Below are 14,458 nucleotides of genomic sequence, written 5' to 3' on the forward strand. Positions count from 1 at the left end.
CTGGTGAATTCCTTAAGATTGCCTATGTGTAAAATTATTGCTATAGCAAATAGAGGGAGTTTTCCTGATTTCTTTCCAATCTGTGGACACTTTATGTCATTTTCTGGTCTAATTGCCCATGATAGAACCTATGAAACAATGCTTAATACAAGTGGTAACAGTGGACAACCTTGTCTCATTCCTGGTCTTGAGGGGAAAGCTCTTAATTTTTCACAATTAAGTCCGATTTCAGCTGTAGGTTTTCTGGAGTATTTCTATTACAAAAAGGTATTAGATTTTGTTGAATGATGTTCTGCATCTTTGAGATGATCTTTTTTTCCCCTCTATTCTATTAATATGGTGTATAACACCTTGATTTTGATAGAACCAACCTTGGATTTGAAGTCCCACTTGGTCATGATGTGTAATACCTTTTAGGTGGTGCTGGATTCCATCTGCTAGTATTTTGTGGAGGATTTTGCATGTATATTTGTAGGGAATATTGGTCTGTAGTTTTCCATTCTTGTGAGGTCTGTCTGATTTTGGTATCAGAAAAAAATATGAAATATATTTACAGAATGAGCTAGAAAACATTTCCTCCCCTACTTTTTGGAAGATTTTGTGAAGAATTGGTGTTAATTCTTCTTTAAGCCTTTGTTGATCTCACCAACTAAGTCATCTAGCCCACGAATTTTAATTGTGTGTGTTTTTTTTAAAAATTACTATTATTAATTAAATCTCTTTAGTTGTTATAGCTCTATGTAGATTTTTTATTTGATCTTGAGTCAGTTACTATGGTTTGTGTGTTTCTAAGAATTCTTTTTTTATTTGTTGTAGGATACCTAATTTGTTGGCATAAATTTTTCATAGTAGTCCCTTATTAACTTTTTTCATTTCTGTAATATCATTATTTCAAATGCCCTTTGTTTCATTGCTTATTATAACAATTTGAGTTTTATCTTCTTTTTCTTGGTCAGTCTACCTAAAGTTTTATCAATATTGTTGGTCTTTCCATAGACCTAACTTTTTTTATTTTCTCTATTGTTTTTCTATTCTATATTTTATTTATCTCCACAGAAATCATTATAAGTTCTTTCCTTGTACTAGCTTTCAGTTTATTTTTTTTTTTCTTTTTGTATTTTCTCAAGGTGGAACTTAAAGTTGTTTTCAGATCTTTGCATGGAGTGATTTTCAACTGTTAAAGAGCTTTGAATTTCTTTATCATAAAACCTTCTTTGTTATGAAATATTATCCCCCTTATATTATGTTGTATTTTATTTGCTAATGTTTTGTTAAGTTTGCATGCATTTATATAAATTCTGTAATGCCTTTCTGAGATTCTTAATTAAAGCTGGTCTATAAGAAGAGCTGGAGAGTTTTCCCTCCTCTTCTATTTTCTTAAAAAAAATAGGGTTATAATGGTATTACTTCTTCTTTGCAGATTTTACATATTTTTCCAGTGAAGTTATTGGGGCCTGAAGTTTAATTTTTGGAAGGTTTCAGATAGCAAAATTAATTTCTTCAATAGAAATCAGGATACTCAGATATTATGCATGTTTGGGGTCAGTTATAGAAAGTTACAATTGTAAAGAAATATGTCCTTTTTATCTAGGTTTCAAATTTGTTTCTGTATTAGTTAGGGTTCTCTAGGGAGACAGAATCAATGAGAGATGTAACAAACTGTCAACTCCAAGGAAGATGTCTGATGAACTCCTCAGGAAACGAACCGGCAACTTTGATGAACTCCTCAGGAAATGAACTGGGATTTTCGACGAACGTGCTCGATGAACTCCTCAGGAAATGAACTGGCAACTTCGACGAGCTCCCCAGGAAATGCTTCACTGGGCAGCCGAATAAGAAGTGAAGGTTCTCTAACCATCCTGCTTATAAGCCTTCAACTGATCACCCAGACCAAATCCAGCCAATTGCATTCTCTCATTGTAGAAGACATGCCCCTTGATGAGTCATCAGTCAGCTGCAGTCAATTGACTGATGATCCAACAAACCAGCCCGTTGGTTTATTAACCAGCCTCAAATATCCTCACAGCAATCGTCAGGCCAGTGCCTGCTTGACCAGACAGCTGGGTCACCTAGCCAAGTTGGCACATGAACCCAACCATCAGTTTCCATAAAATTGTTCACAATGTTCTCTTATAAGAATTCTAATGTCTTTATAATGTTTAGGGATGAACTCTTTTCCATTCCTAATATTGATAATTTTTGTTACCTCCTTTCCTGACCAGTCTAATCAGGGATTAATCAATTCTTTCTGTGTTTCCAAATAAGCAGCTTTATAAATATTCTATTTGCTTGTCCACTTTATATTTACTGTGGCACTTATGTTTATTATTTGCTTGCTTCTATTTTGAATTTATTTTATTCTTGCATGTATAGTTAATTTTATTTTTAAAAATTTATAATGTTTCTGTTTCTATTAAGATAATCATATTTTCACTTTTATTTATTAAAGGGGGAAATAACATTGATTTAGTTTTAAATGTTATACTAACCTTATATTAGAAAGAATAAAACCAATTTGGTAATGGTGCATTATCCTTTTGGGCACATTTCTGACATCTATTTGCTTATATTTTGTTTAAGGTAACTTATGGGTGCTGGAAATTTTCTTTTCTAAGATGTGTGATTTTGATGTAAACAATGTTTGAATGTGATAATTCACATCATCTAATCAAGAGGGAATAATTGATTAGATGGAAGAAGTGCTGAAGCTGTATCATTAAATGATCTATGGGAAATGGGATCTAAGACCCAAGAGAGTGGGATTTTCAAAGATAGGAACATAGACCATTAATTTATATTAATAGTAGAAAATTCAGGTTACTCAGGTACAGATACTGTTATGTGCATAGATGTGATGGCAGGAGTTTATTTTTGTTCCTATTGCTTCTCATTTCTCTCTGAAATAAAATTAATACTAATCATCTGAGAAAGAGGATGGATGAAAATATTTTATGGGGCTGACAAAAGAAAAGTATGAAATAGTTGTCCAGGAGACAAAGTAAATGAAACAACAGGAGAGTGTATTGGGCAACACTGAAGAGCACATTTGAAGTATTTGTCATAAATGTAACATAAGTCTAGTCAGAATTTTGTGTATTTTCTTCACTCATTCTGTTCTTGGGGTGAAGAAACAAACAAAGTGGATATTTGGCTTCAATCAGAGGTGGGATTTTGCCAGATGTGTATAATGAGCCCAGAGAAGCACGAGGAAATTGAGTAAATAGCGGTTAATCACATGGGATACAAAACGATGAAGAGGATGAGAGACAATGAAAATAGGGTAAGGCAGATTAGGTATATCTCACTGTGCCAAAGTATTGTGATCAGAATGAATGAGAAGATGTGAGCTGGGAAAAATATAAAGAAATGTGCTGGAAATAATAATTTTGAGGTATAAGGTTGATTGAGTACATCTGGAGGGAGGGTGGGAAATGTCATTGGTGTGGAGTTAAAAATGAAATTAAATTGTATTGATGATGTTTCTCTCAGTAAACTGTGTGATGGCAAATGGGTTATCTGTATTATGTTCTGTCCCTTTTTGTATATTTTTAATATATAATGTATTAAAACAATATATGTGAACATATCCCTAATATACTACTTGCTAAACAAGTTAATTTAACACAGTATGTACAGTACTTTTGATCCATAATAAAAATATCCTCTAATGTGTTGTACTTTCTTTAAAATATATTTATTAAGGTTAGTCTATGTTTTGGGAACTTTGATTGGAATTTTGTGATAAGATAATGATAATAAAGCAATAACCATAAGTATGGAGTTCCAGTTCTTATACATGAGTGCAGTCATGGATAAACATGATCATTGTAGAATTATCTTAAAACATAAATTAAAATAACATAATATCCAATATTTATTTATGTTAAATTAATTAGTATAATTCTCCATAATAGATAGTATGTCGCTAATGAAGATATTTAAATACTTTTTCATAAACTGTGAAAATAATTATAATAATGTATCCAGTAAAGATTATACGTCAAATTTAATTTTTCAAAATGATTGAAAATGACTAAACAGTAGTGAAATAAAAGGTTAATTATGTTTTACTTTAGGTGGTAGGATATGGGTATTTCTTTTCTTACATTTATACCTTGATTGATTTTATACATACAAGGATAAAATGAATGTATATTTTCAAATAAACTATATATTGAACTTGCTTAAGAGTAGGAAAGTTCTGAGAATAAAGGAATTATTGAAAAATCCTATGATCTCCTTCTCTAGGAAGGACTGTCTTCCCTTATCCCATGCCTTCCTAGAAAGGAAATAAATCTATGCCTGGATGATTTTCTTCCCTGTTCACTTTGTAAGCTTTAGTATCACCCTTTCTTTCCTATCCCCTACCAAGCACACACCTTCTCCCTTGAATCACTGAAGTACCTTCTGGAAGCCCTTTGAATTTCCACGGGATGGAGAGGTTAAACATACAAAGAGGCAATCATTTCTATAGTTTGCAAATTCCTTTCCTTAAAAAGCATGGGCTAAAGCTATGTCAGTTTGCCCAGGAATGGAAGGGAGCCTCATTCTATGTATTCGCTTGCCTTTGGTGCCGTTTCTCTGTCACATTTGTAAAAACAAGATGAATCCAATATCTGGTGCTGTAAGAGGAGCTATTGCCTTATTTGACTAAGAAAATTTGCCATCTCCGGACCAAACTGCTAGATAAGTCATAATCCATGATGATTCAGCAAGAAGATAGCTCTAAGAAAAGGTAGGTGATCCTCTGGGTTAAACATCTTTCCTGGACCTTGGGAATAAATAATATCTCTCAGGACTTGCCAAGGGTGATGAAACTGATCAGCAGGTGAAATTACATTAGAAAGCACAAATCTCCATATCTGGGCCAACAATGACCACACTTTCCTTGAACCAGTCACTTCCTACTGCTGCTTCTGGATAATGAGTAAGTGTATAGATGTAGAATGTGTACCAAGTGCAAGCGGAGGTGGCATGGTATTTCTTGAAATAAAAACGCATGTCAGTCAACGAGACTCCAGAAAAAAATATTCCAAATCTTGTCAATATATTTTTGCATTCTATTGTATTTTGTATTTTGAGTAACAATATATTTTTGATAAATAGAATCTGACTTTGAGTTCTAGGAACTATAAGCCAAGAACAGTGATGATTACTTGCAGACTCTGCCTTGAAAGGTTCAGTGGTTAAGGACTGTAATCATGCTACTGAAGAAGTGGTATAGCCTATAGACATTTCACTTGGAGAAAAGGATCATGAAGGACTGAATCTTTGTACTTTTTATCTGAAGGTGTTCAACACAGAAAGGGGAGAGATAATATGGAGGAAACCTGGCTCGATTCAAATAGGTCCTTTCTGAAAGTAAGAGTCATACAACAATCACACAGCTAGGCGTGGGAAGGGCATCAAAATACACATGATCACTGGATAAGAAGCCACACCAAAGAATCTCTTTTAGGAAAGGCAATTAGGTTGAAACATCTGCAAAACTTTCCAAATTCAAATTTGTGAGTGAATTTAAGGTCCATGTGGACCAGAGCAGAACTCAGAAAAAGATTTGGATGTGACGAATTGAACTGTGGAGAAATGTTTAGAAATGCTTAGGACAACACTTAAAAATCTGCAGCTCCTACTGATTTAGACTTAGACAATTAATCACGTAAGTAACTTTCTTGCTCTCACTTTCTCCATAAATATTCATTGATGTATACTCTTGTCAGGTCTACAACTGGAACTATTGTTCTTTGCTGGAATATAGTTAGGGAAAGTGCTCCCAGCAACACCCGCTATATTGCAATGAGAATATTGTTTTGGAGATTTCTCTTTCTGTCTCTGCTGCATCTCAAGGCATTTCCACCTGAATATATCTCTGTGGTTGTCAGTTATTCTTGATGGAATCCCATGGACATGTCTAAGATGAGAACCACTCCTGCATATATTTCTTATTTCAGCTTTTCCAGAAGGTAAAAACTTGGAATTTTCTACTCCCCTTAACCAGTAAGTAGCTGTGATTTCTACATAAAGATTATCTCCACTAAAGCTTTCTCCAAATGGGAACCTTGGCTTCCACATCATAACTTAACCTTCCCTCTAACAACTTCAGCATCTTCCTCATTGTACTTTAGGAAGAAGCAATCTCTTTCCTCTTCTATAACAGGTATGCTTGAATCCCCTTATTTTTATTAAATGCTATTTTCACTCTGTCCTTACACTTTACATGTAGAAAAGAGCCTGGTTTGAGAGGCTTGTAGATGCAAATTTTAGCTGAGGAATTCATATATCAGACTTTGTCTTCTTAGTCTGGTATACCTTGGTAATACACCAAAATTATGCAGCGCCAATTGCCGTCTGGATGGAGTCTGGGTCCTGCATCGATCTCCAATTTGAAAATTGCTAGGCATTAATTAAGTGAAAAGTGAGAAGCGGAGAGTTTAAGGGTGGAGCTACAGCCCTAGGAAGAGACTCAATCAATTGATATTTTATCAAAGAAGTGCTGGCATTCAGTGTAGAAATATTCATTCTTGCTAGTCTCAAGTGAATGGACACTAGTGAAGAGAGAGAGAGCGAGAGAGAGAGGAAGAAAGTTGGAAAGGAGAGATAAATAGGTGTGACTGACAGCACCAGGGACCTTAGCTTTTCCCTATTTGAAGTGTCACTTCCATTTTGTTTAATTTATTTATTTTTTTCTGATTTCCATGAATAGGTTAGATGCAGAAAGAGAAGATGGAAGGGCTGAGGAAAGGAAGCACCATCAAGCAGGGTGATCGTGTTTGCCTCATGACAGGGATGGTGTTTAAATACCCAGCTTTCACACTGTGGATAGCAAGGAGGGTGGGTGGATAATTTCGGGCAATTTTGTCAGTTTCGACTGGTGAACCTGTCCATGGATCTCCACAGTGGTATTTCGCATTCATTTGAAACAATGATGACTAAGTTGATGAAGCGGATTCTTCTGATTCTGTTATATAATCTGACTATTTGAGAATAGGATATATAAGAGGGTATAGAGAAACACAAAGTGGAAAACTTTGCATGCTTGCAAAGAAGAACACTGGACTGTGATGTTTATTACCAATGGCTCAGTGTTTATGCCTTCTGTGCTGACATTTATTGGTATCCCTGGTTTAGAATCTGTGCAGTGTTGGATTGGGATTCCATTCTGTGCTATGTACATCATTGCTTTGATTGGGAATTCCCTACTTTTCATCATCATCAAATCTGAGCACAGACTTCATCAGCCCATGTACATCTTCCTGGCCATGCTTGCAGCCACAGACATTGCAGTTAGCACCAGCTTTGTGCCCAAGATGCTTGGAGTTTTTTGGTTCCACTTGCCAGAGATTTATTTTGATGCTTGTCTCATTCAGATGTGGCTCATCCATACATTCCAGGGTATTGAGTCAGGAGTTCTGGCCATGGCTCTGGACCGCTTTGTGGCCATCTATTATTCCCTGAGGCACACTACCATATTCACTAACCAACTAGTCACTTATATTGGAGCAAGCATGACACTGCAGCCTGCCATTCTGGTAATCCCTTGCCTATTGCTCATAAAGTGTTGTCTGAAACTTTACCGAACCAAGTTAATATCACACACTTACTGTGAACACATGGCCCTTGTGAAGCTTGCGGCTGAAGATGTTTACATCAATAAGTTCTATGGGCTCCTGGGAGCTTTCATTGTCAGTGGGTTTGACTTCATTGTCATCACCCTCTCCTACATCCAAATATTTATCACTGTCTTCCACCTGCCCCAGAAAGAAGCTCACCTTAAGGCATTTAATACCTGTATTCCCCACATATGTGTCTTCTTCCAATTCTATCTCCTGGCTTTTTTCTCCTTTTTTAGTCACAGATCTGGATCCTATATTCCATCATATATACACATCACCTTGTCCAATCTTTACCTGCTGGTCCCACCTTTCCTCAATCCCTTTGTCTATGGGGTGAAAACCAAGCAGATTCGAGATCAGGCAGTAAAAATCTTCTGTTCCAAAGGCCAGACTTGACTTTCGATTGAGATAGTTACTTTTGTGGGTTTAGTGGCTCATCTTCAGCCCTATGTGATCTGCAGCTCCAGGCAATGGTTTAGGGTATCAATATGCTTCTTGAATAAATTAAAAATCATAGATAATTCCATAGGTTATTGATCTGTGCTCAGAAGGAAGTCAGAGGAGTTTGAAAGAAAGAGAGGAGCACGTGAGATGCTGCAAGATTAATTCCCTGCCTCCAGGACTATGTCCAACCACATGGTCCTCCTCATCACATGAGGGCAGGACTAGAGAACCTTCTGCAGATCACAGTGGGGCATGATACCTACCTTGATCCATTTCTATGGAGAGCACCAGATCAGCCTCCTCTATTATTTGATTGTCTCCAAATACTCTCTCCAATTGTCATAAAATCTTTTTTCCTATTACTTTGTCTCATCAAAATATATTTCTTGAATATCTCCTTCATGTCAAATATTACTTAAAATTTGAAATGAATACCTACTTTTTCATGAGGCCTTTCCTGATTATGTCAGGCAAGCTATATTCAAACAGATGTTTCTTATGTCCTATAAAATAGTTTTTTTGCACCAAACCTAGGACTGGAGCATATAATAGTGTGCTTATTGGGAATTGGTTCTTATGTGTTCAGTTCCTTTAAACGATTGTACTTAGGAAAGCTCTTATGTCTGGTTATTTTTGTGAGTGTAAGGGTAAATATTAGACTTATTGCAGACAATTTATTCTAAAGGACTACTTAATCCATTTCTTGATTCAACACACAAAACTCTTTGATTTAAAGATGGTTGAAAGTCTAGGAAGACAGAGCAACAAATTTGCATGTTGGGATAATCACTGTACTGGTTTAAAAAAGAATTTATTTTAATAAAACAAAGTTAACTTTATCCATTGAAGTGCTTGTATATTAATGGTAATATTTGAAAGAGAAACTTTATTTGTAATCCCATAATAATGGAGGGCTACTCATCCAGTGATTACCATGAATATTTGATCTAAAAGCAGATTTAATTTTGTTAAAAAAAATCAGTGACCAAGTTATTTACATGAATGTGCTCTTTAGTCAAAGCAAGGTGGGATCAACTTTATTTCACCAATACCTAACTGTAAGTGGATGCCATGGAAAACAACTTGTTGTTTAGCAGACATATATAAAATGTGGAAAAATAACAAATGCCTCATTGGGAGGTAGAGATACTGGTTGTTGTAGGGTAATTTCATGGTAATTTATATTATGGTAAGGATTCAATAAAGACAAACAGTTATCATCAGCAGCATTATCATTGTTGTTTTCATTATGATGCTGTCAATGAATGATGTGTGATATTGTTTTCCTTATAAAATTCATCATTCCGGTAGTTTTTTCCTTTGTTTGTTTTGTTACCATTTGGCTTTTATAAACGGGGTTTATTTGGTTACAAAGTTATAGTCTTAAGGCCATAAAGTGTCCAAGGTAAGGCATCAATACAGGATACCTTCACTGGAGGATGGCAGATCGCACCTGAAAATCTCTGTTAGCTGGGAAGGCACGTGGCTGGCATCTGCTCTGGAGTTCTGGTTTCAAAATAGCTTTCTCCCAGGACATTCCTCTATAGGCTTCAGCTTCTCTTTAAAATGTCATTCTCAGTTGCTCTTGGGGCATTTTTCCTCTCTTAGCTTTTCTTGAGCAGAAGTCTGCTTTCAACGGCTGTCTTCAAGCTCTCTCATCTACAGCTCCTCTCTTAGCTCCTGTACATTCTTAAAAGTATTCCTCTTGGCTGTAGCCATTCCTGTAGTTTTTGAGTATGAATGTATGTCTCTACTTTTTAAGTTGAATATAAGCCTAAATTATATTTAAAAAAATAAAATTTAAGTATTTCTTATGATCCAGTTGGTGATCACTTTTTGTAAAAATACAATGTTCATTTGAAAAGAATGTGAATGAATTCTATAGGGGCTGAATGCAGTGCTGTCTACATCTGTATTTATTTTCATATCATATATTTGTGTGAATATAGCTACGTTTGTTAATTTTGAGTTTTTATCATTATAGGCTTATTGATGCTTTATCTACTTGTTTTATCAACTTTTGATGGAAGTGTGTTAAAATGTGCTACTATGATTGAAGATTTGTCTGTTTCTACTTTCAGTTATGTTACTTTTTTACCTTGGCATTTTTAGCCATGTTATTGATGCATAAAGATTAGATATTGGTATATTTTCCTGGTGGATTGACTTTTTATCTTTGTGAAACGTTTCCCTTCATCTCCAGTAATGAATTTTGCCTTAAAGTTTCATTTTCTTATTTTCCACTAACTTTTGTAATTCACTGATCCACAATTCTGCTCTTCTGCATTATTAGACTTATCACTTAAACTTTATAGTTTAGTCCATCTAATTTTCTCTCTATATATCTATTTTAAAATATGGCAAATTACAATTCTTTGATGAAATTCCTCATCTCCCCATTATTTTTGCCTATTTTTTACTCTTGAATCAATTATATATGCTTATTTGAAAACCTTTGAAAGTTAATTCCAATATGTAAAACAACGGGCTCTGTTTCTATTAATATTTAATTTTCCTCTAACTTTTGATGCTTATTTCTGTTTCTTATCATGTCTAGCAATTTCTGATTGAATGTCAGACTTTGCATTTAAAAAAAAGTCTTCCTCCAAGGATCGTTCACATTTTCCTCTGTGATAAGCCCCATGCAAGGTCTTATCAGTATGAGCTAATCAAGGGCTTGTCTGGATTGGGGCCTATTTTACCATTTTATTGGGGTGTGAGTATCTTGTCTAAATAGCTTAGCCCACTGGGGCTGTCACCTGAGAGCTGGGTCTGTTCACACAGCTCCTACCTCCTGGATTCTAACCCATGTGTACCCAGTGATTCAAGACTGCCAAAATCTCCCCCTTTTTTTCAAATGTTCTCCACTTAGCTTTTTGGCCTCCCTTTCCATGCAACTTCAAAATTTAGCAAATGTCATGAAGGGAAAACTAGGAAAGTATCAGGCTTGGGTCTCTGTTCTTCTTTCTTCACCTGGATCTTGACCCACAAGTTGCCTACGGTCTTCTCTAACACTCTGACCAGCTTCCCAAAACTCTGTTCTGACCCTCAGCAGTGGTTCTCTAGCAGGAAAGTCTTTCATTCTCAGTCTCTGGCTCTATACCCAGAAGGGCAAATGCCTTCAGGCAACAGTAGCTTCAGAAAGTCCTCTAAAATCCTTCTTTCTAACAATCTTTTGTGTTAGAAAGTCTGTAAGACATGTAAACTTATTTTTAACTTTAAAAAAAATTTTACTTAGCATTTTTACATTAACTGCTCATTCATAACCCTATTGACTGAATTTTAATTTCGGTTTTTACAAAAGACATTTTTATTAGTCTCGTGTTTTCTTTTTAAAGCCTTTTGTTATGCTTACAAAATTTTGCCAATGACAAAGTTCATATATGGACTTTACATATCAGATTATCTTTATGTCTCTATATAAAAAACAATTAAATTAATCAAAATTATGCCACATCCCATGAAAAAAATCTATGGAATTTTCTCCTTTCAATAAGTATATCTGTATGCAAATTTGTTGTATGTCAACAAACTGGATGATGTAGAGGAAATGGACAATTTCCTGGAAACATATGAACAACCTAGACTGACCAGAGAAGAAATAGAAGACCTCAATCAACCCATCAAAAGCAAAAAGATCCAATCAGTCATCAAAAATCTTCCCACAAATAAATGCCCAGGACCAGATGGCTTCAAAGGGGACTTCTACCAAACTTTCCAGAAAGAACTGACACCAATCTTACTCAAACTCTTTCAAAACATTGAAGAAAATGGAACACTACCAAACTCATTTTATGAAGCTAACATCAATCTAATGCCAAAACCAGGCAAAGATGCTAAAAGAAAGGAAAACTACTGGCCAATCTCCCTAATGAATATAGATGCAACAATCCTCAACAAAATACTTGCTAATCGAATCCAAAGACACATTAAAAAAATCATACACCATGACGAAGTGCGGTTCATTCCAGGCATGCAAGGATGGTTCAACATAAGAAAATCAATAAATGTATTACAACACACTAAAAATTTGAAAGGGAAAAATCAAATGATTATCTCAATAGATGCTGAAAAAGCATTTGACAAAATCCAACATCTATTTTTGATACAAACACTTCAAAAGGTAGGAATTGAAGGAAACTTCCTCAATATGATAAAGAGCATATATGAAAAACCCACAGCCAGCATAGTACTCAATGGTGAGAGGCTGAAAGCCTTCCCTCTAAGATCAGGAACAAGACAAGGATGCCCGCTGTCACCACTGTTATTCAACATTGTGCTGGAAGTGCTAGCCAGGGCAATCCGGCAAGACAAAGAAATAACAGGCATCCAAATTGGAAAAGAAGAAGTAAAACTGTCATTGTTTGCAGATGATATGATCTTATATCTGGAAAACCCTGAGAAATTGACAATACAGCTACTAGAGCTAATAAACAAATTTAGCAAAGTAGCAGGATACAAGATTAATGCACAAAAGTCAGTAATGTTTCTATATGCTAGAAATGAACAAACTGAAGAGACACTCAAGAAAAAAGATACCATTTTCAATAGCAACTAAAAAAATCAAGTACCTAGGAATAAACTTAACCAAAGATGTAAAAGACCTCTACAAAGAAAACTACATAACTCTACTAAAAGAAATAGAAGGGAACCTCAAAAGATGGAAAAATATTCCATGTTCATGGATAGGAAGGCTAAATGTCATTAAGATGTCAATTCTACCCAAACTCATCTACAGATTCAATGCAATCCCAATCAAAATTCCAACAACCTACTTTGCAGACTTGGAAAAGCTAGTTATCAAATTTATTTGGAAAGGGAAGATGCCTTGAATTGCTAAAGACACTCTAAAAAAGAAAAACGAAGTGGGAAGACTTACACTCCCTGACTTTGAAGCTTATTATAAAGCCACAGTAGTCAAAACAGCATGGTACTGGCACAAAGATAGACATATAGATCAATGGAATTGAATTGAGAATTCAGAGATAGTCCCCCAGATCTATGGCTGACTGATCTTTGGTAAGGCCCCCAATGTCACTTAACTGAGTCATAATGGTCTTTTCAACAAATGGGGCTGGGAGAGTTGGATATCCATATCCAAAGGAATGAAAGAGGACCCCTACCTCACACCCTACACAAAAATTAACTCAAAATGGATGAAAGATCTCAATATAAAAGAAAGCACCAGGAGGCGGGGCAAGATGGCGGACTGGTGAGCTGTATGTTTTAGTTACTCCTCCAGGAAAGTAGGTAGAAAGCCAGGAACTGCGTGGACTGGACACCACAGAGCAATCTGACTTTGGGCATACTTCATACAACACTCATGAAAACGTCGAACTGCTGAGATCAGCGAAATCTGTAAGTTTTTGTGGCCAGGGGACCCACTCCCCTCCCTGCCAGGCTCAGTCCCGTGGGAGGAGGGGCTGTCAGCTCCGGGAAGGAGAAGGGAGAACTGCAGTGGCAGCCCTTGTCAGAAACTCATTCTACTGATCCAAACTCCAGCCATAGATAGACTGAGACCAGACACCAGAGAATCTGAGAGCAGCCAGCCCAGCAGAGAGGAGACAGGCATAGAAAAAAACAACACGAAAAACTCCAAAATAAAAGCGGAGGATTTTTGGAGTTCTGGTGAACAAAGAAAGGGGAAGGGCAGAGTTCAGGCCCTGAGGCTTATATGCAAATCCCAAAGAAAAGCTGATCTCTCTGCCTGTGGACCTTTCCTTAATGGCCCTAATTGCTTTGTCTCTTAGCATTTCAATAACCCATTAGATCTCTGAGGAGGGCCCTTTTTTTTAACCCTTTTTTCTTTTTCTAATACAATTACTCTAAGAAGCCCAATAAAGAAAGCTTCAAAGACTTGCAATTTGGGCAGGTCAAGACAAGAGCAGAACTAAGAGAGCTCTGAGACAAAAGGCAATAATCCAGTGGCTGAGAAAATTCACTAAACACCACAACTTCCCAAGAAAAAGGGGTTGTCCACTCACAGCTATCATCCAGGTGGACAGGAAACACTCCTGCCCATCGTCAGCCCCATGGCCCAGAGCTGCCCCAGACAACCCAGTGTGACGGAAGCACTTCAAATAACAGGCACACACCACAAAACTGGGCGTGGACATTAGCCTTCCCTGCACCCTCAGCTGATTGTCCCAGAGTTGGGAAGGTGGAGCAGTCTGAATTAACAAAGCCCCATTCAGCCATCATTTCAGCAGACTGGGAGCCTCCCTACACAGCCCAGCAGCCCAGAACCGCCCTGAGGAGACAGCACTCACCTGTGACATAGCACAGTCATCCCTCAACAGAGGACCTGGGGTGCACGGCCTGGAAGAGGGGCCCACTTGCATGTCTCAGGAGCCATACGCCAAAACCAAACAATTGTGGGTCAGTGGCAGAGACAAACTATG

General features: G+C 36.6%; 1 protein-coding gene across 1 annotated transcript; it reads left to right on the top strand.

Moving 5' to 3' along the window:
• The first annotated feature begins 7,061 nt into the window (after window positions 1-7,061).
• On the top strand, window positions 7,062-8,009 carry LOC119538138 (olfactory receptor 52A5-like). The gene has a single exon (XM_037840885.1). The coding sequence runs from the start codon at window positions 7,062-7,064 to the stop codon at window positions 8,007-8,009; it is 948 nt and encodes a 315-aa protein (XP_037696813.1).
• Window positions 8,010-14,458: the final 6,449 nt, after the last annotated feature.

This window comes from Choloepus didactylus, chromosome 6, assembly GCF_015220235.1.
Source record: "Choloepus didactylus isolate mChoDid1 chromosome 6, mChoDid1.pri, whole genome shotgun sequence".
NCBI lineage: Eukaryota > Metazoa > Chordata > Mammalia > Pilosa > Megalonychidae > Choloepus > Choloepus didactylus.